This window comes from Ailuropoda melanoleuca, chromosome 12 (assembly GCF_002007445.2).
Source record: "Ailuropoda melanoleuca isolate Jingjing chromosome 12, ASM200744v2, whole genome shotgun sequence".
NCBI classification, from domain to species: domain Eukaryota; kingdom Metazoa; phylum Chordata; class Mammalia; order Carnivora; family Ursidae; genus Ailuropoda; species Ailuropoda melanoleuca.
Genome location: NC_048229.1, coordinates 63448275 through 63474407, shown reverse-complemented (window position 1 = coordinate 63474407; position 26133 = coordinate 63448275). Strand labels below are relative to the sequence as shown.

The following is a 26133-nucleotide window of genomic DNA, read 5'->3' as shown; positions in this document are numbered from 1 at the left end:
TCGGTGCCTGCTGGGCCCCCTGGGGAAGTGTGGGACCAACCCCCTGGCATGGGCCAAGACCCTCCCTTCCTGTCTCCCTGGGGCCCTTGGGGAGGGGCTCCCGAGGCTCAGGGGCTGGAAGGGCCACGTGCTGCCTGCCCCTGGGAGCCCTGGAGGGGCTGAAAGATCACTTTCAGGGCTGGCAGGATCTGGGAAGGGTTTCAGGAAGTGGATGGGGAATAGGGCTGCCCAGCTGCCACCTCTCAAGGCCTGGCTGGGACTGGCTGCCAAGCCCACACTTTGTCCTACACAGAGAAGAGAGTGCTGGTCAGGCCAGGTGTGCCCATGCCCTCTTGCTAGTCAGGGGCTGCGTGGTTGAATCAGAAGTGCCAGCTGGGTACAGGGCTGTGCTGCTGAGGGGTCCTGGCCTTGAAGACGTGGGCTGAGGGAGAGGCAGGAGGTGAAGGGACAGGGGAAGCTATGGAGCCAGCTTGATTGGGTGTACCTGGTGAGCCTGGGAGGAACAGCCGTGCAGGGTGGGGTGGGGCTTTTAGAGAGCTCAGCAGAAGTCTGCTGGAGCTAGGGCAATGATCTTTGACACGGGCAAACTCAAGGCCAACAGTGGCGCCCTATTGAAGAGGGAGGGCAGAGGCGTCTCTGGCTGAGGAAGAAGCCCTGTTTCCTGCCCTTCAGGGGCTTTTTCCCTAGGGTATCCTGTAGACTTCCCTGAAGCACTTGCTTGGGACAGAGATCATAGGCAAGTTGCCCTTGTGAGAGCACGGGACCAGTAGAGCAGAGAGTTGATGACTGAGGCTGAGGTGGTGCTAGGGTTGAGGGCATGGGGCCTCACAGACTGTGGGGAGGAGGCAGGGCTCTAGCTCTGGGGCCACAGAGGCCACTGGGTAAAGGTGACAATGACACGCTGGAGTTGGAAGACTTCACTCTAGTGGCGGTGTGAGAGTGGACTTGGGAGCAGGGAGCCAAAACATGGGGCAGGAGGCCAGCAAAAGGCACCATGGTGGCAGGGAGGCCTGAGTGGTACCGGAAGATGGGAGTTGTGGGGAGAGTCACTGTCATATTGGGACAGGCCACCCTGGGAAGTAGAGGAGGTATGGGAAGGTCCTCGTGGGGTGAGGGGTGCTGAGGAGCGAGCCCAGAGCCCTCAGGGGAGGCTGGAGGCACTGGGAAACTGAGTTGGTAGGCTTCCTCTGAGGAGGGGTTTAGGTCAGACTGCAGAGAGAACTTCCTGATAGCAGCAGCATCCTCTTGGACATGAGAAGTCAGCCTCTGAGGAAGTCTCTTGCTCTGAGAGCTCCCAAGCTGGCCAGACATTCCTGGTGCTGGGCCACGGATGGGAGGATTTGGGGTAGACAGCTGGGCTTGTGGGTAGACCAGAGCGGTCCCCTGAGTGCGTGCTAACCAGAACACTGTTCATGCCTCAGCCCAGGCACGTCTGGAGCTCTCAGGGGCTGTCACCGAGGCTGTCAGGCTGCTGAGCTCAAGGCGGAGAGGAGAACTAGCCCCTGCCTTCTCAGAGCCCCTGGCGTCCTTGGCTGCCCTTGGGGGCTGGGCCAGGGCTGGGTGGCCGGGTCTCCCACGAAGCTCTCAACAAGTTCCAGGCCTCTCCTCCTGTGTTTAGGTCCCACCCCTAGGCACACCCCCTTCTCTGCATCCCTCAGAGACAGCAGAAAGCTGCTGGTGGTGGTGGTGGGGGGGGCTGTTCTAGTGGACCTCCTCCCAGCGCTGACGACTGTCTAAAGGGCTCGGGCTGCCCGTAAGTGGTCCTGGACGCCAGGTTACTTGAACCAGGTCAGAGCTGGTTCAGAAGCCCTGTGTGGTCCAAGCAGAGGGATCGGCTAGCCTGCCTGCCTCCAAGTCGCCTTCTTGGCTGGCAGGCTGTCCCCTCTCCCTGGGTCACAGGGAGACACAGGGCTTGGCCAGGGAAAGTGGTCTGGAACAGCCCTTTGACATCATCCCTAGGGGCCTTTAAAAATGAGTTTCCTGGTAAGGAAGACTCCTTGGGCTTTGGGCAGGATTCTCAATAGAGTCTCCCGGGTTTGCTCTGATCTGACAAAAGCCAGCAGAAACCACGCAGCCGTCTGTGCTCCAGCAGTGCTGGGAGCCGCGGCTTCCCCAGATGCTGCGTCAGCAGAATGCAGCGGCCAAGGCACGGGGGGGTTTGCTGTCAGGCCTGTGCTGAGCCCCATGGGTGGGAGCATGCAAAGAAGAGCCCATCCCTCAGCTTTGCACCTCTCGTTCACATGCACATGTTCCTGGCTTCTCTAGGAATAGACATTGCCACGGGGGATACCATAGGGGCTTGCTGAGGCATGATGTCAGGTGGGCAGTGAGTGTCCAGGCTGCCTCCAAGGTCATGGAGGGGGCAGCCCTGGCCACTCTACTCTGCCCCCTGCCAGCTCTTCTGGGACTAAAGTAGTCTAGGCAGTTGGGTCCATATCCAAAAGGCCCATCCTGGGCCGAGGGCCATGGGAGAATGTGGTCAAGGATGTAAAGGGTGGAGGAGGAAAGGAGGCCAGAATTGGAGACAACAGAATTCACCAGGTTTGATCCACATCCTGGCCCCTCTACACCTGACTGGGACTCTGGATAAGTTTTGTGTTCCCTCTGATTGCTCCTTTCTAAGTCTGTGAAATGGGCATGGCTGGGAGGCTCAGTGCACAGGTCGCTCCTGGCACGGGGCTGAGTACACAGCAGGGACCTCTCTGTTTCTAGTTAGAGTGGGTCTGGGTTTCCCCTGGTGTTGGGGTGCTGACTCCCACTTGACCAGTGTATTAGATGGCGAGTCAGTGGGAGCTGGAGAGCAGAGAGGGTACTTGGCAGTGGGGAAGTTGTTGAGTGTGCTTTCCCAGCGAAGAGAAGCCCTGTTTCGAAAGGCAGAGGTGGGGTACACTGCTGGAGAGTGGAGGCTAGGGTGCCAGCATTACGGAAGCCTCCAGCAGCGAATGCAAAGATGCTTTGGAGGGTAGGAGGCAGGAGGCTAGGCTGGGGCCCAGGGCCTGGACTTGCTGTCCCAGAGCATAGTGGGGTGAGGCATGAGGGGCCCTGCTAAGGGGACTGGGTTTTGTCCTGGTTTTTGCCCTGTACATCTGGCCTGGCCTCCGCACCCAGCTGTGCACTGGAGAGGAAGGAGTCTTATCGCCTGAGATGGGCTCTCTGCTGGCTGCAGTGGCGGGGTGGATCAACGAACAGGTTTGGTCTGGCAGCTGCCGCACTAGACGGTCTGACCCAGAGCACTACATTCCAGCCCCGGCTTCCAGCTGCTGTCCGCTCTGAAGCTTCTCCTAGTGGGGATGTGAGCACCTGCTGTGCCCTGGCCAGAAACCCCTGCCCACTTTGTTTTTCAAGCATCATAATGTGTGATAGATACAAGTATATAAAATCAGGGCATGAATATGATTTGATAAATTAAGTGGAATAATAAAAGGGATCGGGTCCTATTCTCACTCTCTGTTCCACACCCACAAAAACCACTTCAAGAACATTAACGATCTCTCAAAACTGATCAGTTGTGTGCAAGTAAACCATGTTTCTTTTAAAAAGAATTGTGTGCTTTTTCAGGGTCGAGGATGTTAAAACCTGACACATAAAGCCCATTACTAGAGGTAGGAATACAAGGTGATGTACTGTTCCAGCAACCATCAGTTATAACCATCAGTTAAGGTTAAGAATTTTTCTTTGACAACCAAATGGGTAATTAAACATTGCAACAACTCGAGTACCACTGAGCAAAACACCTTCTCTCACCCTTGCCTTATTCTAAGCATAGGTGGGCCTTGGCCAGACCATGGTAGGGACAGGGAAGAATGGAACCCAGGGCAGGGACTTGTGGCAGACAGCCTGGGGTGAGGACATAGGAGTGTGCACACCTCCTGGGCCAAAGGCAGCCAAGTCCATGGGGTAGGGCAGGGGGCTGGTGGCTTCTCCCTTTCCTACCTTGCCCTTGGTTCTGTCCTACTTTTGGGTGGCTGTGGAGAGAAAGGGGTGTGAGTTGGCAGGGCAATGGCAAGAGCAGCAGGTGGTGAAGGCCTCCTGCAGGCCTCACAGGGTTAAAGTCCATTCTGTGAGGGCCCAGGAGCCACGGAGGGCGTGAGTGCTGGCGGCCACCAGGTGCCACCCGGAGCTGCAGATAGAAGGCATTTCACCCAGGGGCATGCACGCCCCTCCCTCCCTCTCACCTCCCCCTCTCACATACCCTTTCGTCTCTCTTTTCGCACACCTAACCCCAGGCTGGGAATGTTTTTCTCTCGGTGGGGTGCAGGGATAGGGGCTTCACAGGGAGTTATGTGCCACACTGTCCCTTCCTTCGAAGCAGCCCGGGATAGCATGGCCCTCCGGGCCCACAGACAACACAGGGAGGCTTGATCAGGGGGGCTTGTGGAAATGTTCACGAGTGTGACCCTTTTTGTCCTCCCCTGGGCAACCTTCCCAGGGGACAGAAAACACGTCGTCCCTTACAGCAGAAGCTGGCCTTGGCTTTTGGGCCTTCATACACGCACGCACGCACGTACATACAGGTACCTTCTCAGCCACTGTTCTTGGTACTGCCATCACTGCTGCAGTGTCCCCCATTTCAAAATCCAGGAGTAAACCCACCTACTGTCCTCACCAACACTATCCCCAGACTTTTGTCCATTCCCCAGTTATTTACTGAGCATGAAAACGCAGCAGAACTTGCTTTGTTCCAGGCTCTAGGACACCGCAGTGACCCCAGATCCCTGCTATCGCAGAGCTTATGGGTCCCTTGACGGGGGGAACAAGTGTTTGAAGAAGAGCAGCATATGTGAAGGGACAGGGTCATGAGGCTGCAGGAGAGGTCTTTGAAGAGGGGATGTCTGAGAATAGAGCATCACTGTCTAGGCAGAGAGACAGGGAGGGCCCCGATGTGAGGACGTGCAGACAAGTGACATGCGTTGCCTCATGTCAAGACTGCACAGGCTGCTGGTGGAGACTAGACCGGGGGTGGGAGACAAAGGCAAAAGCCCAGCGACTGTTAGGTTGTTGCCGTGATCCCACTGGGTCTCACCAGACCTTCCCACCCGGGACCCTTCTGCTTGTCCTCTTGTCCCTTTTCCCTGGCCCCATCCCTAATTGCTCAGAAGAGCCTGGAGGATTGGCCTGTCTGCCTCCAGCCACTCCTACAGCAAGCCCAGTCTTCCCTCCCAGCCTCATCTCCCCCTCATGCCACTCATTTGCCCTCCAGGCCACTTGTCACTCAGGCCATCCTGTTGGCTGTTGCCTTTGTATGTTCCTGTCCCTGCCCTTTGCTCTGGCCCAGCCCGGCATGTTCTCTCATCCTCTCCATCCTATCTCAGTGTCCACTCAACTCCTGCCTCCTTTATTTTATATGCATTGTTTCTGCCCGGGGTGTGTTGCTTGCTCTTCTAGCCATGAGGCTCTGGAGGGCAGGGCGCACATCTTACCCTGCTCTAGGTTAAGGCCACCCCAGAGCCCACCATACAGAAGGGCCTCAAAGGCTATGGGTCATGAATGGCATCTTGGATTGCTGTTTCCAGGCCATCTTGTCATTTGGAGGAACAGTTGTTCTTCTGGTGCTTGGCCTCCGGGGCCCAGTGTACTGGCTCATGGCCCAAAGGTCTGGGACATCTCTGGAGCCTTGGCCTGACTGCCCCGGAGCCAACAGGGAGGTGAATGCGGGGACAGTAGGTCAGGGTAGCAGCAGGCCACAACTCCAGGGGAGAGACCGGGGCCCAGAGTTCGGTGGGGATGGGGTCTTGGGGTTCTGGGGAGGCTCAGCATGGCCAACTCTCACCCTCCCATCCCCCCGCCCTGGCTTTCAGACCTGAAGCTGCACCTGCAGAGCACAGACTACGGCAACTTCCTGGCCAATGAGGCATCGCCGCTGACAGTGTCAGTCATCGATGACCGGCTCAAGGAGAAGATGGTGGTGGAGTTCCGCCACATGAGGAACCACGCCTATGAGCCACTCGCCAGCTTCCTGGACTTTATTACGTAAGCATGCCCTGTAGTGCCTTCCCCTCCCACTGGGCAGGATGGCTGCAGCTGCTGCAGCTCAGGCCGGCTGCCCGCAGAGTCTTCCTGGGCTGTGTGGCTGGGCTGGTCATTCACGACCCTGGACCTCCAGGCCCCCACCAGCCACTACACTACTGCCTGGGAATCTGGTGTCAGCCAAGAGTGTCCCACACTGTAGTGTTTGATGAAGCCCCTTTCCCTGAACCCTTAGCATTACAGAGATTGGGGCGGGGAGACCAGGGATGATGGGAGCACTTTTCCTCCCTCCTCCTGCAGCATCTACACTGAATACTTGCTATGTCCCCACTTCCCATCCTGGGATCAGGGCTAAGGGGATGGGCAGAGCTCTGGAGAGCCAGGTTCTTGGAATGGACCATTTAGGCCCTCTGGCCTTGTCTGGGCTGAGGCCCATTCTCCATCTTCTCTGTCCATGGCCTTGAGTCTTAGGGAGAAGGGGGAGGCTGAACACCTGGCTGCCTTTCCCAATTCCCCAGGTCCTCATGCTTATGACCCTTGATTGCCTAGCTTCCCCACTGTCTAACCTTTGGGTGTAGCCCTGCCTCCACTAAGCTCCTGGGGAAGCTAAGCAGAGGAAAGGCCCCCGGGACCTGCAGGCTAGGGGAGGGCACTTGGGTGAGGCCGCCTCTGCTTGCCCAGTATGCCTGTGGAAACAGGTAGATAGAGAGGCTCCCTCTGCCAGGATAGCCCAGGAGTCATGAGCCAGGGCCTAGTGAACAAAGAGACGGCCCCAGAGGTGTGATTGGTGGCTAGCTTAAATGAGTGTGCTCTGTGTTAGTGGAGTGTGTGAGTGTGTGTTGTGGGGAAGCACTTCCAGGTACTCTTCTGGGTACTATTGAGCTTTTACCATTCCCTGATTTCGGTGCTGCCACCCTCCTCCTTGGGACTTGGCACACCTGCCCGGCTAGGTGCTTCCGCCCGTCCTGATTCCCATCCCTAGCAAAGAGCGGCCACTTACTCAAGATCCACTAGCTCAAGGAGGGGCTGCAGCCAGAAGGGTTCCCTTCTTGAGTGGATGCCACAGGCTGGAACCCCTGAAGGGCTCAGGGAACCTGCCCAGGCTGGGAAGCAGTCTCTTTCCCAGCCACAGGCCTCCTTGCTCTCCTGGCTGGGCCTATAATTACACCTCCCTAGCTCTGGTCAAGGTACAGACTACATGGTCCTTCTGGGGCAGGAGGCCAGAGATGGGGCATGTCTTGTGCTGCTGAGTTGGGGGGTCACACCAGAGTGTCCCATGTGTCAGTCAACCCCTGGCCTGGGCCTGTGTATCCCTTGCTCCAAGGCCAGAGCTGGGGACATACCAGGAAGCAATGCATTTATTGCCAGAACCCAGCCTTCACCTTGTTTGCACAAGGCTCTTTCAGCTTCCTGATGAATGTTCTGGCCTTGCCAGCTAGGCTGGCCAGAGGAGGCCTGACCCATGCCAGTGGTGAGAGGGCAGTTGTCATCCATCCCACTGCCCGCTTGGCCACCCGCCTGTGCAGCCAGCTCCTGGCCTTTCTTGGTACCCTTAGAGGCTTGGTCACAGCCTGCCAGGCCATGAAACTGGAGAGGGCTCTGAGCGTGACTGAGGCCGCACAGCCGCCAGCTCTTTGCTGGAGGTTGGCTGCAAGCACCAAGTGTGCTTAAAGCAGCCGAGTGCTATCCTGCGGCAGGCAGTCACTTCCCCGCCCCTTCCATTCATGGTTGATCGTGGCTGAAGTCTTCCCATCTCCTCACTCCTGCCCTCACTCAGGAGGAGCTCAGCAGCCACGTGTCAGCCTGTCTGAGCCTGTGGCTGCTCGTTCCATGACCTCGTCATCTGCAGTGACCCACTCCTCTGCTCTCCACTTCAGCCACCCCCACGGATGGCTACCCAAGGCCATGTCACTGCTGGAACTGCTCCACCCCAAAATCGCTGAGTCAGCCCCGCACCCCCCCCACAGTCTTCAGGCCCTCCAGCCCACTCTCAGTCCCTTGTGGGACGCGGGTTCCAGACTCAGCAGGACACAGGGCCTTGCTTCCTCCCCTGCTGCCCCTTCTGTCTTCGTTTTCCTCCCTCCCCAGCTGAGGTTCCCTGGTCCATCATTTGAGCACTCTTCTGCCAGCATCCGCAGCTCTCTTGGCCGCCCGTCTTCTGGTCCCGCCCTGGCTGGCAGCCCCCCAGCCCTGGAGGAATCCCAGCAGCCTCCGGCCTGGAGGTGCCCTCCCCCACCTCCACAGCCTGGAGCAAAACTGGGGAAGCCGGCCTTGGGCGGTGATCCCTGCTGCCAGACGTGCTGCTCACCAGCACAGCTGGCCTCGGCTTGTCTTTGCCCAGCTGACCGTTTGCCCTCCCTACCCAGCCCCCTGCAGCCCCCATCTCACCATCTTACCCACCACCCCTCTCCTGCCCCCAGCCTTCTCTCTGGGCAGATGGCCCACCTTCCTCCTCCACGGAGATGGTAGAAACCAGTCACCTCCCAGCACCGCATCTGTGTCCACAACCCTGATCCGAAGGCAGAGGCTCCCTCTTCTCTTGGGTCCTTCTGCCAGAGTCCTGAGTCCCCTCACCCCACTCCCTGGACCCTGAGTGGCCACTCACCTGTACTGGCCTGTCTATACAGCCACCTTCCCCTTTCAGATTCTTCCCATCAGCATCTGAACAAGTGCAGATGTCTACACCATTAAAAACCCATCTCTTGGGGCCTACGCTTTTACACTCACTATCTGTTCTCTCACCCATGCCCCCACCTGTGCCCATCCTTTGAGTCTCCAGTCTGCTCCCAGCCCTTCCATCACTCTCCCACAGGGCCCTGATCAAGGTCACTACTGACCTTTATGCAGCAAGGTCTCCAGGCCTCATCAGGAGCCACGGCCCTCAGCCTCCAGCAGTCTCCTCCCCCTCACAGCGTCTCTGCCATTTCACTCCTGCCTCCCTGTCTGCTCTTCTCCTCCCCTGCACCTCCTCTGCTTCCTCCTTTCTGGGTCATTCCACAGTGTTGCAGAAAGAAGGGATCCCTTCCGTCGGGCCAGGGCCCGTCCAGGGCAGCTCCCCCAGACTGGGAACTCACACCTGGCTTCTCTGATGAGGGAGCTATGTGGCTGAGGGGAAGGGTGTTTAAAGAAGAAATTGGAGGAGCGGGGGCTTCTGGACTGAGGGAACCACACGTGGTCTCAGCAGCTGGAGCATGGATTCTCAATCCTAGGGGTGTCCAGAGGAAATTCACCAGAGAGGAGAATGTGGTTCCCCTAGGGAGGGGAGCTGTCAGCTAGTGGCTCCATCCTGAGCATGAATACTTGAAGGAACAGTGCCGTCACTGCCCACAGACAAAGCGGGCCCAGCCGGGGTGGAGGGTGGGATCACCATGAGAGATCAACTTAGCTCTATCCCTCAGAGTCTCTTAGTTGCCTTCGGAGCTGCCCCTGGATGGCTGGAACAGGATTCCCCACGAGGTGATGGGTTCTTGTCACGAAGGTATGCCAAAAGGGGGTCAAGGCCTTTTCTGCCCTCCCATGGCAAGACAGTGTGCAATGGTTTTGTAGATCCCAGCCAGCCTTCAGGCAACACACATGACCAGTATCAGCTCTGGGCTAGGCCCAGAGCCAGGAGGGAGGGGGATGTATGAATGCAGTGGGACGGGTGCCAGTGGTGGTGTAGACAGCTCCTGGAGAGGCCTGTGGGCAGCTGCTACAAATAGATCCAGGGTCACAGGAAGCTTTCCAGCATTAAGAGGACTCCAGGATCAGGTGGGGTTAGGCCACTCAGGAGAGTAGGTGGCCCAAGCAGAGGCAGCTGCCTGGTATGGGGCAGACAGGCCTTGAGCGAGCGAGAATCCGAGACGTAGGCTGTCATCAGTCATGTAGTCTTGAAACGATTTAGCTCAATATCATGGCGATAAATGTAATATGTCATCGTACCGAGGGTCCTTTCTGGACCTAGCCATTAACTTGCTTTGTGACTTGGGGTGGAGCCTCTATTAGGGTTTTTTTGGCATTGGAGGGGGATCTGATCTGGGCCATTCCATGATGGCTTCCCATAGGAGAGTAGGTCCTGAAGGGGTAGCTGGGAGAGTTGCTTGTGAGAGGCAAGTCTGGTCTCTGGGGAGTCTCAGGTGGGCCTCAGAGGCTTTTGTCTTTAGATGAGTGAGCCTCCTGGAGGGTGCCATCCCCCATAAGCAGCAGCCAGGTACCCACTGGCAGAGCCTGGGCATGGTAACCTCCACCATCTGGGAGGGGTGAGGTCCAATCTTATGTACCAGGGACCTCAGTGCCTCTAGCTGGAGTGGGTAGCTGGAAGGAGGCTTTGTCCCAGGACGGTGGGGTCAAGTGCCTAGTGGGCCTTTTAGCATACGTGCCATTCTGCCCAGAACTTTCTACACCATGGGCCATGGAGGTATCAGATTACATTAGACCTCCCTATCCTGGCCCTCCAGCCCTCTTTTTCCACAACCACTGTTTTTGGGTCCCAGCAGGGTCTATACAGGCTGGGGCTCCAGACCTGCCATGGTTGCTGGGTTCTGCATTAGACCTGGCTTCTGCCTTGAGGGAGAGCCAGCAGTGACACTCTTTTTCTGGAGACTGAGGGAGAGCATGCGGGAGCTCTCCAAGGCCCAGAAGGCTTAGGTCAAGTGCTAAGACCCAGCTGGGCCTCTGGGGGAGGGGCGGGATTTTAATGATAAGGTCAGGACCTCACTAGCTCTGCTGTGGGCTGCGTTTCAGTTATCCTGATTGCAGAGGGGAAACTGAGGCTTGACAGGTAGTATGCTGAGGCCATAACTTGGTATCTCTGTTCACTTGCTGCCCTGGGCAGCTCTGCAGGACTCTGATGTGATCAAGCACAAGTACTGTTTATGAGCAGCCTCTGCTGGGAGCTGTAGGATGGACAGACTGGCAGAGGTACCGAGCCATTGGGGCCTCCTCGCCAGTGCCAGTGCCGGGCCAGCCCCCAGGGCCAAGATGATGAGAACATGGAAGCAAGCCATGCTTCTCCAGCAGGTGGCGCCAAAGGGCACAGCAGAGGGACAGGGCTTGGCTAGGGGCTCTGAAGACTTCTTGAAAGAAGGGGCTTCCTAAACCCCAACCCGAGACTTCTGTGGGCCCCAGCTGAGTCTTAAAGGCTCAGGGTGAGGGAGGCAGAGGAATACAGACTCCCCACTCCCACCCCACAAGGGCCTCTTTGGCCTGGCAGGCAGCCGCCTGTCCACTCCCCAGCTGTCTTCCTCTGGAGGGAGACGCTGACCAGCTGGAACCTCATTCTCTCCTATCGAGGCCAAATGAGGGGAGGACTGGTGGAGTGGCTTTCTGGGGGCAGGGAGGCAGCTGCTGAAGCCAGGCGAGGAGGAGGAGGATTTCCCTGCCTGCTGAAGGCCTTGGCCTTGGGGGAGAAACAGACCGCCTTGCCAGCACCATCTCTGCCAGGCCTACTCTGCCTCTTTTCTCCCAGGAAAGATGATTCTGGCTCTCACTGGGGGAGAAAAGCAGGGGCTGCTTCTGCAGCAACCCTGTAGTTGACTCAGGGAGAGGGAAGAGCTGGGCCTGGCACAGGATTGTCCAAGGCTGGCCTAGCCTGGGTTAGAAAGGGGCCCTGGAAGGGGCTGGGGATATGTAATCATAAGTGGCCCTTAATTGGCTCAGCATTTTCCTTGGTGCCCAGCCAGGACTTCTAGCAGGAGAGGCTGGGGGTAGCTAGGGGCTGCTACCACTGGCCCCCACGTCTGCTGTCAGGGCTGAAACGTGAATCATAGCTGGCCTGTTCCACATCATTGGAGGGATAACAACAAAGCCGGCAGTAGAGTCTTCCCACAGGGCTCTCCCCTGAGTCCCAGCCAGGACTCTGAGGAGTACCAGTGCCTCTCTTGGGCCCTGACCCCAGCCCATCCCCAACATAAACAATTTCCCCGAGTTGTGGACACAAGGAGTGGGAAGGTTTAGAGAAAGAAAACTGGCTTGTGGGGATCCCTCTGAGAAGACAAGGCTAGATGGGGAGTGTAGTGCCAGGGCCTGGCTGGGACTCAGAGGAGAGCCCTGTGGGAAGACTCTGCCGCCAGGAAATGGGGACATAGAGCTCATCTGCCCGGTGGTGTGGCAGGGCTGAGTGCTGTACTCTCTCTTACTTCTTTGGACACTGGAGTTGCTGATGCTGGTGGTTGTGGGATCAATAGGATAATATAGGCCCAAGAAGTATGATCTTCTCCCTGCCCCTGTCCAAAGGGTTGTGGGAGTGTAGAAGAGCATCTTCAGGGTGGGGGCGGGGGTCTTTGTGGCTGTCTCGGGGAACAGGATGGCTGGAGTGGGGCTGGATGGGGTGTAGGTAGGGGCTGCAGGAGGTGACATGTAGTCCTGTGGTCCTGTGCTACATGAGATTCTGGAGGCATTGGGAACTAGGGATGCTGTCCAGGGTGGAGGGGATGCAGGCTTGGGCTGGAGGCCAAGGCACAGAACTCTAGCAAGCTTTCTCTGAAGTCCCTCTGCTCTGCCAGCTCTGTCAGGTCAGGGGCAGAAGGCTGGCCATTTGGGCTTCTTGGCTTGTAGCTACAAATGGGCCCCGCCTGAAGCCCTCAGTTTGAGAAGGGGGGGGGGGCTGTCTCTTCTCAGTGTACATCCTGTCGCTGACCCAGCCGGTTCGGGGGCGGAGAGAGGGCAGCTGCCTGGCCCCAAGCCCAGGAGAGCAGAGGTCGCAGCAGGGCGCTGGGCTCGGTGGGAGCCGGGGGAGGGTGCAGCAAGCAGGGGGAGTGGGGGTCAGGCCAGGACAGGAGCTGTGACTTCTTCCTCCTGCAGCCTTCCTGGAGGGCCTTGTGGGAGCTCCCCACATGGCTGGCCCTCTGAGTTGAGGCCTGGGCCACCCCTTTCCCTTTCTTCTCTTTGTATTTAGGGCCACTGCCCACCAGGGAGCTTCTGTGGACAGCTTCGGCCTTAGGTGCTCAAAATACTTTCCCAGGACAGGGGCCTACCTGTGGGCTGCCCAGAAGCTAGGGCCAGGCCTGTGCTCAGTGCCCACTGAGGGCGGCAGCCACCACCTCAGCTCTGACGCTGCAGGTGCCCCTCCCCCCAGGCCTCTTCCCCTCCCCGTACCCTGAGTTCATCACTGGAGAAATGCTGTGGTTACTGCCACCTGACTGTGCCTGGGGCCTTCCCCCATCTTCACCCTATCCCCACATAGGTGACTACACAGAGCTCTGCCTCAGCTTCTTTGTGGCATTTAAGACAAGGTCGGAGGCAGAGCTTGCCCCTTGCCAAGTCTGAACCGGGCCACCCCACCCTTCCCAGCTCCACAGCCCCCTCTGCTGCCCATGCTCTCTCCAGAGCGTTGAGCCAGGGGAGCCTCGGCCTGGGATGACCTGAGCCCCGCCTCCAGGCCTCTGGGTCTTCTCCAGGCCTCCTGGGTGGATACCTGGCCTAGGCCTCTGGCCTTAAGGAGGAGGCGGTGCCCTGCCTTGGAGTGGGGCTGCACAGGGCAGCTATCTACCTGTTCCGTCTCTCCCTGACCTGGGGCCCTTCTCCAGAGGGGCCCTCCCACTGGCTCCTTCTGGTCTTCCCTCCTTCTCTGGTCTCTCCCCACCCTACTCCTCAGGCTTTCCTCCCCTTGCTATCCACCCTCCAGCCTTCCCCAACCAGCAGCCAGACTGACCCTAATGGGACTGTGTACTCCCTGCCTGCATCCTGCTCATGGATCCCTAGTGCTCAAAATGCGGTCAGAACCCTCAGCCTGGCCTGGAATACCAGTGTCCAGGCCCCAGCCTGCTGGCAGCACTGCCCTGGTTCCCTCCCTCTGCCAGCCCTGAACTGTGCTCAGTTCCTCGAATGCGGCAGGCACTCGGTGAATGCCTCCAGGCCTTTGCACACACTGTTCCCTCTTCCGAGAACACACTTTCATCTCCCAGTTCTTTCATCCGCCAGGCTGGCCTTGCGGCCCCCTCCTTGTGCCCTGCTGGAACTGTTCCCACCGTGGGGTAGTTACCTGTTCTCAGCCACTGAAGGGGCGTGCATCCAAGGGAGGGGCCATGTGTGTCCCGGACTCCTGGCGCTGGAGTATAGGGGTGCACCTGGGCAGGGAGGTGAGCCAGTGGTGCTGGCCTTCAGTTGCGGGGTGGGGGCAGGGCACAGTGCTGGGCTAGGACTTGCAAATCCCCTCCCTGACAGGCTTCCCTGCTGTTGTGTGCCTCCCGCAGCTACAGCTACATGATTGACAACGTCATCCTGCTCATCACGGGCACGCTGCACCAGCGTTCTAATCGCCGAACTTGTGCCCAAGTGCCACCCGCTAGGCAGCTTTGAGCAGATGGAGGCTGTGAACATTGCACAGACACCTGCTGAGCTCTACAATGCCATTCTGGTGGACACGCCCCTGGGTGAGGCCCTGGGGCGGAGGGGGAGGAGGGGGGGAGCACCTCCTTGTGGGGTTCTTGTGGGGGACGCCTGAGGGGGCTGATGCTGAGCCAGAAAGGGAGGCCTGCCCCCTGCTGCTTACCTTTATCTTGCCCTTGACTTCCCTCCCATTCTCTCACCCTCTTTCTGCCCCTTTCCTGTTGCTCTTGCTGGGCCAGGCAGGCTACCCCCAGGGCCTGACTTGGAGCATTGTAACTTGGTGAAACTGGCCAATTTGTCAGGATGCAGAGGAGGGCTGAGCTCATGGAGAGGGGAGAGGCCCGGGTCCCTCAGAGCTCGAACTGTGCTCGACTGTGGCCCCAGGTGGGGCTGGAGTGGCTGGCTGCCTGTGAGGCAGAGGAGGGAAGCAAATAGCTTCACTGGCCTCCACAGAGCAGGTCCCAGGGGCCAGGTCAGGCAGTGTCCGGCAGGATGCAGGGTTCGTGTCAGAGGCCAAGAAAGGAAGGGGAACTGGGAGCTTCCTGCTGGGCCCCACCTAGGCAGTGCTGGCTCCTGCCTGTCTTGGAGGCTGGGGAGAAGGCACTAAGGCTGTCACCAGCTAGTGCCCTCATAGCCACAATCCTAGTCCCCAGGGCACCACCTCCAGGAAGCCTCCAGTGTTAAACCAGTGGGTTCTAAGCTGCACTTGTTTCTGTGCTGAGAGGCCTGAGCGCTACCTGCTGAGCATATCTGCCATAGGCTCTTCCAGTAACTCTGAGCTAGTTCTGGGCTGTTTGTGGCTTCTCAGTTTCTCCATCTTTAAAGAAGAGACAGACTAGGGCCCCTGTCAGGGGAGGGGGCTCTGTCCTGCTCTGGCCTCCACTTTCAGCCCAACAGTGGCCCTCTGGGTCACTGGTCTATGCCCACCCATCTCATTCCTTGTCTGAAAGAGGAGGAGGCTGGTTTTCCAAATGTGGGCCCGAGGCCCTCCCGGGGGTTGCAGATCTGTGGGCATCAGGCCCCAAATCCACAGCTGCCCCTTAAGGAAGGAGGATGTCATGGCCTCTTATGCAAGTCTGTCTTTGGCATGGTCTGAACTTGGGTCTGCCCCAGAGGCGATTAGATCATGTTATGGCTGGCCGCCTCCTTTATAAATCAGTTTTAGGAGCAAGGATGCAGGAGAAGCTCAGGTCAGTGCACATGGCCCCAAGTATTGCTTCTGCCACTTCCAAGGCAATCGCCCAGGCTGGTTTGGGAGGCCCCCAACCCCCAGCCAGCTGGGCCTTGTGGCAGGAGCCCTCTGTGCCCTGCAGGGGTGGCTGAACAACAGCTGGATTCTTGCCTAGGCTGAGTCCAGTCACCCACCCTCACCCCCACATCTTTCTTCCCCAGCGGCCTTTTTCCAGGACTGCATTTCAGAGCAGGACCTTGATGAGATGAACATCGAGATCATCCGCAACACACTCTACAAGGTAGTGCCCTCGCCGGTGATGGGGCCTGGCCTCTGGGCGGGGGCCCCTGGCGTGGCGGGCGGGTGGTTTAGGTGGGGTGCTGGGACAGCACGCAGCTGTGCCAGGCTCCTGTCCTAGGGCCTTATGCACTCCCTCGCTGGCTCCCGCGATGGGCGCAGGCTGCATGGAACAGGTTCTCTGTCTTGTGGTGCCTGCGGCAGGCCCTGATAAGATCAGCAGGAGTGGCTGGTGCCCCACAGCTTGGCCTGTCAGAGCTGGCTCCTGGATGGCTGCCCGCCCGCCCTGCATCCAAGAGGGTCATGGGCCGCCACCCAGGCCATAGCATTCAGGTTTACCCCACCTGGACTGTTGCCAGCAAGGACAGGCTTTGAGCAGAGGCAACAGTGTGCTCAGTTATGGTGGAGGGAGGGACCCAGCCAGGTGTAGCCAGGTCACCACGTCCTTCTCAGGCCTAGAACCAGTGTCACATCCCAGCATCCGCATCCCCAACCCACCTTCTGCTTCCTCCCCCCCACCTTCTGCTTCCCCCCAGGCTGTGGCACAGGTTGGTGACCCCTAGAGATAGAGTGAGCTTGGGATTCATGCGGTTGCACTGCGCTGGCCTGAGAGGCTGGGAGCAGGGCTGGGAGCCAAGGCAGGGGGCTGGCCAGGGACCAGTGAAGGCCATTTGGGACAGACTGGTCTCTGGCCGTAGTGAGGCGCTGAGCTGTGGTGCCAGGACCCCTGATGGGCTGCAGCCAGGAACATGGATCAGCAGTAGGCAGGCTCTGACATGGTAGCCCAGGCCAAGGGTCCTGCTGACCTAACCCTGAGAACATCTGTCTGTCAGACCTTTACTGTGAAGGTCTTCTCCTGCCTGGGTTGGAGCTAGGGGGCCAACACTCTGCTGCCGCTTGAGACCATGCCCTCCAGTCTCCCTCCAGGATTCTGGGCTAGAGCGCAAGGGAGGCTCTGGGGGTAGGTGAGGAGCCTGCTTGTAGGTTGCAGGGGTGTAGGCAGGGGAGTAGCACGTGCAGAAGCAAGCATGGAACATGGGCCAAGTGGCAGGCAGTTTGCTGTGGAAGTGCAGGTTTCAGATGTACAGCAGGACACAGGTTGGAAAAAGAGGGAGACACAGGATCTAGTCACCCAGGGCCTGGAGTGCCAGGCTAGATTTTGAACTGTATCCTGTGGACGGGGTCAGCCAATGAAGGTTTGCAACGGGGCAGAGTATCATCAGAAAGCCCCCTCTGGCTGCAATGGGGAGGACAGAGCAGAGACGTGAGACTAAGATAGGAAGATTGCCGACGACTTTAATCGTCAGGACTGCCCCAGGAGGTAGGTAGGCATTACTATCCACACTGGTAAGATGAGGAAACTGGGGGCTCAGAGAGGCAGGTGGGTTGCCTGAAGCCACTTGCTAGACTCTGGCAGCCCTGGATCACACCTGGCTCAGCCTGTTCGCACAGCACGTGCTCTCATCTGCCCCGCTAACAGGGAGGCGGGCCAGGCAGTCAGCCGAGGCTGTGTGTGCGCACACCATCTAAGTGCTCCTGCACGTCCAGCTGGCCTGCTGCCGGGATCCCTGCCCTGAGACTGGGTGAGGGGTGCGGCTGTCCCCCCAGCCTCACCCACACCCTCACCGGGCCTGACTGGTTCTAGCTGGAGTCACTGGTGAGGGCTGCTCAGGCACCAGTTCATAAACACTGATCCAAGGCTGAGGGCGCCGTGCCAAGACCGCCCGCTCGCAGGCAATGTCCCAGCCCAGTGGCCACAGATGGGAGATTAGACGGACCCTCAACCGCCTGGCGGGTGGGAACCGTAGGCAGCTGGTGTAGCAGCCATGGCTGGCAGGCTGCAGGGGACAGGGAGGGGGTAGGGAGGTCACCTTGGTACCTGGGCCTTTGGGGTCTTGCCAGTTTCTTCAGCTGCCCTAGCTTCCAGAAGAGAGTCTGGGTCTCTCCCATCATCTCCCCCGACCCTGGGTCAGCCTTTCCAGGGACCGGTATGGCTGGGGAAAGGCTGGTGGCTGCAGTTTGGAACTACAGGCCCCCCTGGGGCAGGCCTGGAGATTTGGGGACAGCCAGTTTGGTTGGCTGTGGGGAGAAAAGTGGCTGGGGACAGTTGTGGAGGGACTAAACTACCACCAAGCCATGGTAGGACTGGCAAAGGTTTCTGCCACCCAAACCCTCTGATTCCTGGGGATCTGCTGTGCCGGGGTCCACTCTCTCCTTTCAAGCCTCTGGCCCCCTGACCCGTCCTAGACTTCTGTTTCCTGTGACCCCAGTGGTCACCACGGGCCTCCTCCCGAGCCCAGCTTGCCCAGTGCTGCTGGCCAGGCTTTGCCTGTGCTCATGGACTCCTGGGTCTCATCTCACCTCTTTGGAGCAGCTGGTGGTGGGTGGAAAGGTCTCTGAACCTTGGAGGGCAGACCTCGGTGCCGAAAGCTTTCCAGGCCTCCCAGCTGTCACCCTCAACCCTGAAGAATAATCTCTAGCCCATGGAGCCAGAGTCCCTGTGACCATGCCACCAGAAGGGACCCAGGAGGATCTGAGTGAAGGGAGCTTCAGGGCGGGGAGCGCAAGACCATCCACCCTCTTGACATGTGCCTGGTTGGTTTTATGAGTGAGTGCTGCAAGGGAACAGAGGGCCTGAGCTGACCTGTCCTTTCCTTATGCCCAGCAGATCCAATTTGCCTGGGCAAGAAGTGCTCATTCCCACCACAGCCCATGTGTCTAGCCATTGCACTGCAGGACTGACGTCTGTGCAGGCAATAACCATCCTTCAGCAGGAGTGGGGCTGACAATTTGCTTCCTGCTTCCTGATGCCTGGAGCTACCTGAGGGGTAGAAGGAGTTCTGTAGGTGGAGTGCCAGGAGGGGCCAGAGCACCCAGACCAGGCTACCTCCATGCACTCTCAGGAGTAACCTTCACTAAGCCCATCAATATATGGTTTTCTGAGGCTGAGGAGGGGAGTTTTGGGGGAATGGCAGGCAGCACAGCTGGGGGCATACAGAGCCCCTCTCTGAGACTGGCCTCCTATGGGATGACAGTGTAGGGGTGTGGGGGGGCAGTGCACCATGAAGCAGATGGTCGGCCAGAAATTGCTGTCACTCCTGGGTGCAGAGAGGCAGCAGGCCAACTGATTAATAGTTGGAATTTGTGGATGTTTCTGAGGCTCCGACATGGGGGCTGCCCTGGCCAATCCATGGGTGTGATGTTTGGACTCACCATGCAAGGGACTGGGGAGGGAAGGAGGGAATTGTGAGGAAGAGGCTTGGCAAATCCCCTAGTTCCCAGTTTCCTGCCTGGGTTGAGCAAGCCCCCTGCTCTGCACAGGCCTACCTGGAGTCCTTCTACAAGTTCTGCACCTTACTGGGCGGGACCACGGCCGATGCCATGTGCCCCATCCTGGAGGTGAGTGCCTGCCCACCCTTCCACCTGCCAGTCCCTGGAACCCCGGGCCTGGGGGAAGCCCTGTCAGCTGACTGGCAACTGCCCCCTTCCCCTTCCCCTCCCTCTTGCCTTGCTTGTGCACCGGCCCCACAGTTTGAAGCCGACCGACGAGCCTTCATCATCACCATCAACTCGTTCGACACAGAGCTGTCCAAGGAGGACCGTGCCAAGCTCTTTCCACACTGCGGGAGGCTGTACCCGGAGGGCCTGGCCCAGCTGGCTCGGGCTGACGACTATGAGCAGGTGAAGAGCGTGGCCGACTACTACCCGGTGAGTGTCCTGGCTACGGGATGATGGGCATACTGGCCTCTCCATCCTCACCCCACTCCCAGCAGCACCCTCACGCTCATGCTGTCCGTCCCTCCCCTGGGCCAGGAGTACAAGCTGCTCTTCGAGGGCGCAGGCAGCAACCCTGGAGACAAGACCCTGGAGGACCGATTCTTCGAGCATGAGGTGAGGGGTTGCTCCCCTGCCCGTCGTAGGGAGGGCTTGGTGGCCCAGGCCTAACCTGCACACCATGCCTGCCTCTGTCTACAGGTGAAACTGAACAAGTTAGCCTTCCTGAACCAGTTCCACTTTGGTATCTTCTATGCCTTTGTGAAGCTCAAGGAGCAAGAGTGTCGCAACATTGTGTGGATCGCTGAGTGCATTGCCCAGCGCCACCGCGCCAAGATCGACAACTACATCCCCATCTTCTAGCGCCCTGGCCCAAGGCCCAAGTGTGTGTCTGTGTGTGCTGTGACAAAGCCCATGGTTCACATGCCTGCCCTGGGGGGTAGCACATTGTCCTAGTGACTTTCGGTTTTCCTGACCCTCTCTGAGATGGCTCTTGGGCCTGAAAAGGGGCTGGGCACCTACTCCCCCTACCAAGGATGGACCAACCCCCCCTCCTCAGGCCCCCTCAGCCCTCTGTTTACAACCACTGACATGTCTGAGAAGCATGTAGTCACTTTGCGTCCTTCCCTGAGAACCCCTGGGGCAGTGTGAGCCTCCTCTTCCCTCTGTGGTTGGCCCCAGGGGAACGACAGAGTGTGTGTCCTTGAGGCATAGGGGAAATAGCTCTGCAACCCCGTCCCTCAGCTCGGCCCTCTGAAACAATAAACTGCCCTCTCTACGCCTCACTGTCTGCTGTCTCCTTTGGGCCCCAGTACCTCTCCCAGACCCCAACTTCCTTTGGGTGCCACCCTTGTTGAGCCCACCCCCACCCCAAGCTTTCTACCTCCTTCGCTGGCCCTCTCCCTGGACAGCCAGGTTCTGCAGGGTGGGGGAAGTCACTGGAGGCCCAGATAAGCCTGTGGAGTTGGGTCCTGGCCCTGGAGGGACCCAGGCCTCCCTGTTTGCCTCATTGAGCCCCACTATGCCGTAGGCCAGGGGCACTATCCCCGTTGCACTATGAGGAAGCCCAAATCTGTGGATAAACGATCTGCCCCCAGTCAATGAAGGGGGATAGGTGTGAGCCACAGAACCTGTGCCCAGAGCCGTGGCCCATGCTAACCACCAGCGGTTCCCTAGGCAGTTCCCAGTCTGTTACCCCGCCACAGCCTGTCACCCAGGCAGTCACTCCCTCCCGACACAGCATCTTTCCATTCTAGGAGAAATAAAAATTTGTCTGTATTTAAAAGGTGGCAGTTGGGCAAGTGGGGTATGAAGCCTCCCTGTGGCTAAGGGGGCTTTGGGTGGGTGGTCAGGGCCCTAATTCTTGAGCCAGTCAAGAAACAGGATTCACCCTTTGAACTGCAGCACTGAGGCACTGGTGCCTCAAAAAAGTCCTGAGTGGGGGAGTCCCCACCCCACCTCCTTAGTTTGCAGAGGCACTGTCTGCAGGATCCTGTCAAAGTCTACCGCTAAGTCTTGCACAAAAGTCCCCATCCAGCTGGGTTCTCCCAGCTACATGGTGGAACCTTGTGCCCAGAAGGGTCTGTGTGGGCTCATGAAGCAGTAGAGAGGCCTGGAGGTTTATTGGGAAGCCTCAGCTTCACCAGGCCTGGCCTGGGGCATTGACCAAATGGGTAGGGCTGGGGTCCTTTAGGCCAGGCTCTAGGGCAGACTTGGGGGTCACAATGCCCAGGAGAGGGCCAAGGGCTCATGGGACCTCCTCTGCCGGAGCGGCTAGGCCATCTGTGGGCACTGCTCATTGGGCTGCCATGGGGGAAGGGCCTGGGTTTGGGTCCGGGTCTGGGTCTTGGGCTGCATCCTGGGCTGGGGTAGAGCCAGGCTGGCCAGGCCGCAGTGCCCTGGGCAGACAGTGATTGATGAAGAAGGTCTGTAGGAAGCGGCGCCGCAGGCCCTCAGGCAGGTAGTAGTGGATGAAATACATGAGCCCCAGGCCGCGGCCCGGGTAATAGCGGCGGCGCGGCTGAGCTGCCAGCAGTGCATCGGTGATGGCATCTACAACCGGGCTGAGGTCTGGCAGCGCCAGGCGCAGTGAATGCAGGAATTGCCCGTGTAAGTGCTCGATGTAGTCCTCGCCGTAGGCCTGGAGCAACTCTCGGGGCAGGCTGGTCAGCAGCAGCTGCTTGCGCTTCTCCCAGTGGCCCACATTCTGCACAGACTCTGGGGGGGGAAGGAGTGGCAAGGTCGGGCTGAGGTCAGTTAGGGAAGCCAAAGCCAGACTCAGGTCCGTCTACCCCCAAACCGATCCCTGCTTCCAGCCAGAGCCATGCCCATTCCTCAGACCCGATCCCTCCAGATAAGACCACACCCACATACCCCATCCCAAACCTGACTCCCACCTGTCTTAAAGCAGCCAGGCTGGATGACGCTGACCTTGACCCCCCAAGGCAGAAGTTCACAGCTGAATGTGTCCATGAGCAGCGCCATGGCTGCTTTAGAGGTCCCATAGGCTGCCAAGCAGGGGTACGGCATGTCTCCTGGGGATGGACTGGGAGTCAAACATCCCAGCCCGGGCTAGAGGCTCCGACATCCCTCCCCGCTCTGCAGCAGCACCTTTTCTACTCCAGCAGGGAAGGGCACTCACCTGCTGGGCTGCCCACAGTCACAATGCGACCCCTAGAACGGCGCAGCAGTGGCAAGAGACCCTTGGTCAGCTCAAGGGCACCGAAGAAATTCACCTCCATGCAGCTGCGGAATGTGGCCACTGGAGACAGCTCCACATCGGCCACTACATCATTGTGGCCTGCATTGTTGACCAGGCCCCACAAGCCTGAGGGCATGGAGAAGGGGGCGAAAGAAAGGAGGAAGCTCTGGGTCAGGCCAGCAGCAAACCCCTAATCCCTGCCCATTCACTCCCACCCAAGCACACCTTCTCCTGGGGGATCTATGGCCACAGACCTGTGCTGGTGGTGTGGGCCTTTGTGAACTCCAGTGCTCGGCTGATGTCTGCTGGCTTGGTCAGGTCCAGCTGCAGCAGCCTTAGGCGAGGAGAACAGCAGGCACGCAGCTCTAGGGCACCGGGGCCATCCAACTCCAACACAGTGGCCAGCACCGTGAAGCCCATGGCATCTAGCTTCTTGGCTGTCTCCTTGCCAAAACCAGAGTCACAGCCTGGCCAGGGCAGAGCAGCCAGTGAACTCCCCCTGTGGTTTAGTCCGGCCTGAGACAACTCTGGGATCACCAGGGTCTGGACAGGATCCAGGCCCCTGGATATCCAATCTTCCAGCAATCAGTAGCCCTCCCTCCTTTCCCAGGTCTGTCACTGCAGGCTTCGGCCCTCTGGCTGAGCACCTGGGCACCAGCTCTCTCACAGCTGCCAACACCCTGACTCCCCAGAGCTACCCCAAACATGGCTTACAATTCCCACTTTATAGATGAGGACACAGACCTAGGAATGTAAAGTCGCTTCCCAAAGTCACTTAGCCAACAAAGAGGAAGGCTAGGACTTCTCCTGGAGGTCAGCGGGAGACCCAGTCTCAGCCCCAAGGTCCTGCCTGCTTTGCTCTCAGGCCTCAGCTTGCGTGTGCAGTAGCACAGCCTCCCTCCCTTGCTCCCTGCCCTTGCCCAGGCTTCTTCCTCTTACCTTGCCTAGGAAACAGCCCCATCTTTGGTCCTGTCCCATCTTGCCCCCTTGAATCCATTCTCTACCTAAGCAGCCAGAGAGATCTTTCCAAAAATGACAATATCACGCTGCGGCTGAAAACCTTTCCAGGTGCCCCCTGCAACGCCCTCACCCCCGCCCCCCAGCCCTCGGGATGAAGCCTAAGCTCTCAGCTCCCGTCTTCACAACCTGAGCCCCACCTCCCTTCCCTGCCAACACCCCTACTATTGTTCCAGGCTCTAGGCAAGCTGGAGGCCCATCCCCACCTCACCCTTGACCCCCTGCTCTTGGATTTCCAATCTGTGGCAACAGTGGGGCATTCTCTGAGACTCAGACCACTTGCCCCCAGGACAGGCAAGATGATGGGGGCGGGGGGAAGAGAACAGACCTACATCTGAATCCCTTCCCACACTCAACAAGTGTGACCTGAGGTCAGCTACCACTTTGGAGACTTAATTTCCTGTCTTTGGTACGTAGAAAGAAGAACCACCAGGCAGAGCCAGAGTGGGGGTCTGATAAGCAATGCCCCCTTCCTCAATTGTTCCCATTCTGATCCTGGCTCCTGGGCAGCCAGCAAGGGGAGGGAGAGGCCCATGAGGCTCTCTGAAGCCTGCCTCCCTGGTGGTCCTGCTGAGCAGAAGCTTCACAGAAGCCCCAGTTCCCCAAATCTGGATGCTCTGGGACGGGGAAGCCCTCCCACCTCAGCCCCGCCCCCTCTGCAAAGGCAGAGAACAAAGCTGGGCAGGGTCTGTGAGCTGGGCTTTGTGTGGGTGGCTGGGGGACTGCAGACAGCCCTGGGCTGACGGGTCCTCCCTGGGCCAGTGTGGCTGGGGGAGGCAAGTGAGCACATGTATGTCCACTCGCCTAAGCTCCCTCCCAGAGCAGACAGGCCCTTCACAGGGAAACGGAGGACTTCCAGAGCCTCAGCTCTGCTGTCCCAACAGTCACCCATGCCTTGCATACCGTCTTGTTCACCTGTCCCCACAGAGACACCTGTACATACCTCCAACCTGCCTGCATATTCACACAGGGGTTCGCACTCATGAGACCCCCCTGCCACCATCGGTGCACAGATGTGCACACAAGGCACTCAGCCACTCAGCCCAAACTCTGACCCCAGGGCTGAGCTCTTGGAATGGCCTTGGGCAGTGGTTTTCAGGGGCATTCTCAGGCAGCTCTGGCAGGCTCAAGACACTGTTTCTGGCCGGTGAGGCTGGGCCTGGTCACCTCTTTGTCTTGCAGTCAGGTGGTGAGAGAGGAAACCGCAGAGAAGCTGGAGTGGGCTGGGCAGTACTCTTCCCCTCTCCCATCATGGGGCTTTACAGCCAGATGGCATCCCACCTCTCCCCTCACTCTCAGGCTCAAGGCAAGGAGAAGTAGCAGCAGCATGAAGGCCTGAGGGGAGATCTCAGGAAAGACTGCCCACTGGGTCACTAGTACCAGCAGATAGCCCGGGTCCTGTTGAGGCAGCTCACAAATTAGAAGGCAGGAGGGGAGCTGCCCCGTCCACGGGAGCAGAGCTCACACCCTGGTTCCTGCTTCATACCAGGAGGATCTGTATCTTTCCTTCCTCAATCCCCTGAAATTTCATACTGTACCCTGAACTCAGGTCTCACAAATCCAGCCTGAACCCTGCTTTAACTCTACCCTCTTGCTGAAGCCCAAAAGCCCTCATGCCATCCTTATTCCCACCTACCTCAGTAGTCTGGCTTCTTGCCTGGCATTCAAGGCCTCTTCTGAGGAAAGAACCTCATATCCCACCACATTCCAGCACCCAGGCTGGTTACTGACTGTCCCCTACCGAGGCCACGCTCGTTCCTGTCTCAAACCTTTGTCCCACACCCACACTTTGATCCAAAACACCTTTCACACTCCACCTATCTTCACTCATCCTCCCAGGCCCAGGTCAAGGATGGCCTCTGGGAAGTTCTCCCAGGTCCATCTGATCATGCAGGGCCCCCTACTGGACCGAGCTTCTGAGAAGCCAGTCTAGAGGCAGCCCCCAGTCCAGGGCCCAATGTAAGGGCAGAGCTCTGAGAACCTGTCCAAAGCCATGGGGGCTGGGGGAGAACTAGGCTGCCCCTCCCCCTGTACAACGGAGCCAGTGCCTCCTGGCCTTTCTACCCCTCCCCACTTCCGGCTGGGCCTCAGTGCCCCCCCCCTTCTGGTGACAGATTTATTCCCTGCTCCAGACAAAGGGAACTCCGCCAGGCTGCCAGAGGCAACTGAGTACAGCTCTCCAAGACCTCCTTCCTGGGCACTGAAGACCAGGAGGAATGTGGGGTGGGCTGCTGGTTGCAGACTCTGGAGGGCTACCTCAGCAGTTTGGGGGTGAGTGGCACGTTCTGAGAGGCAGCTGAATGCCCACATGCCCCTCATGGTGACCTCAACCTTTTCTGGAGTCCAAGGATCCCAGCCAACTGGGGGATGGGTACCCCAACTCCTCATCTAAGCGCCTTCCTCTGACCCCGGGGAAGAGGGGATGGGGCGTCCCACGGGGGGATATTAGGCAGAGTTGGAGGGGTGACCATCCTCTGAAGTCCCTCAGTGCACGCCCCCGTCCAGAGACTGGACTCCAGACTCCAGGAGGTTCTGTCATTCTCATCCAGCAGTTGTCTCTGCGCACCTGCCCACTCCCGGCCTCATTTTCCCTACAACACTCTCCACAGCGGCAGGTAGTTAACCCGGACTTAGGGAGGTGCCTTGCGCTTCCTACTTGGCTCACTCCCGGCACCCAAGTAAGGGCGACACTCCCATTCCTGCGCTGGGGTCCCGCCTTGCTTTGGCGTGCTCATGGGGAGCCCTCTGGGTGTCTGGTCCCGCCCTCGAGCCTGGAGTCCCCGCGCTCCGCGCACTCACCGGTGATGAGCACCACGCGAGTGGCCACGGGCAGGCGCGGCGGGCGCGCCAGGCGGGACAACGCGATCCAGCCGGCGGCGGCCAGCACGGCGAGTGCGGC

At 58.8% G+C, this 26133-nt stretch overlaps 2 protein-coding genes across 2 annotated transcripts in view; one reads left to right on the top strand and one right to left on the bottom strand.

Annotated features, from left to right (window-relative positions):
* ATP6V0D1 (ATPase H+ transporting V0 subunit d1) overlaps nucleotides 1-20299 on the top strand; it is a 35881-nt gene extending 15582 nt beyond the window's left edge. Inside the window, 8 exon segments of the mRNA XM_002918416.4 lie at nucleotides 5799-5970; nucleotides 14139-14199; nucleotides 14201-14318; nucleotides 15667-15746; nucleotides 19064-19141; nucleotides 19274-19450; nucleotides 19556-19633; nucleotides 19718-20299. Of these exon segments, the coding sequence (XP_002918462.1) occupies nucleotides 5799-5970; nucleotides 14139-14199; nucleotides 14201-14318; nucleotides 15667-15746; nucleotides 19064-19141; nucleotides 19274-19450; nucleotides 19556-19633; nucleotides 19718-19879 (926 nt within the window). The 3' untranslated portion in view covers nucleotides 19880-20299.
* A 151-nt stretch (nucleotides 20300-20450) lies between these two features.
* The window catches only part of HSD11B2 (hydroxysteroid 11-beta dehydrogenase 2), an 8899-nt gene continuing 3216 nt past the window's right edge, over nucleotides 20451-26133 (bottom strand). Inside the window, exons 3-7 of the mRNA XM_034639033.1 lie at nucleotides 26034-26130; nucleotides 22472-22684; nucleotides 22158-22343; nucleotides 21913-22050; nucleotides 20451-21733 (exon numbers count right to left, since the gene is read on the bottom strand). Coding sequence (XP_034494924.1) covers nucleotides 21312-21733; nucleotides 21913-22050; nucleotides 22158-22343; nucleotides 22472-22684; nucleotides 26034-26130 — 1056 coding nt within the window. The 3' untranslated portion in view covers nucleotides 20451-21311. The remainder of the gene's footprint in view (nucleotides 21734-21912; nucleotides 22051-22157; nucleotides 22344-22471; nucleotides 22685-26033; nucleotides 26131-26133) is intronic.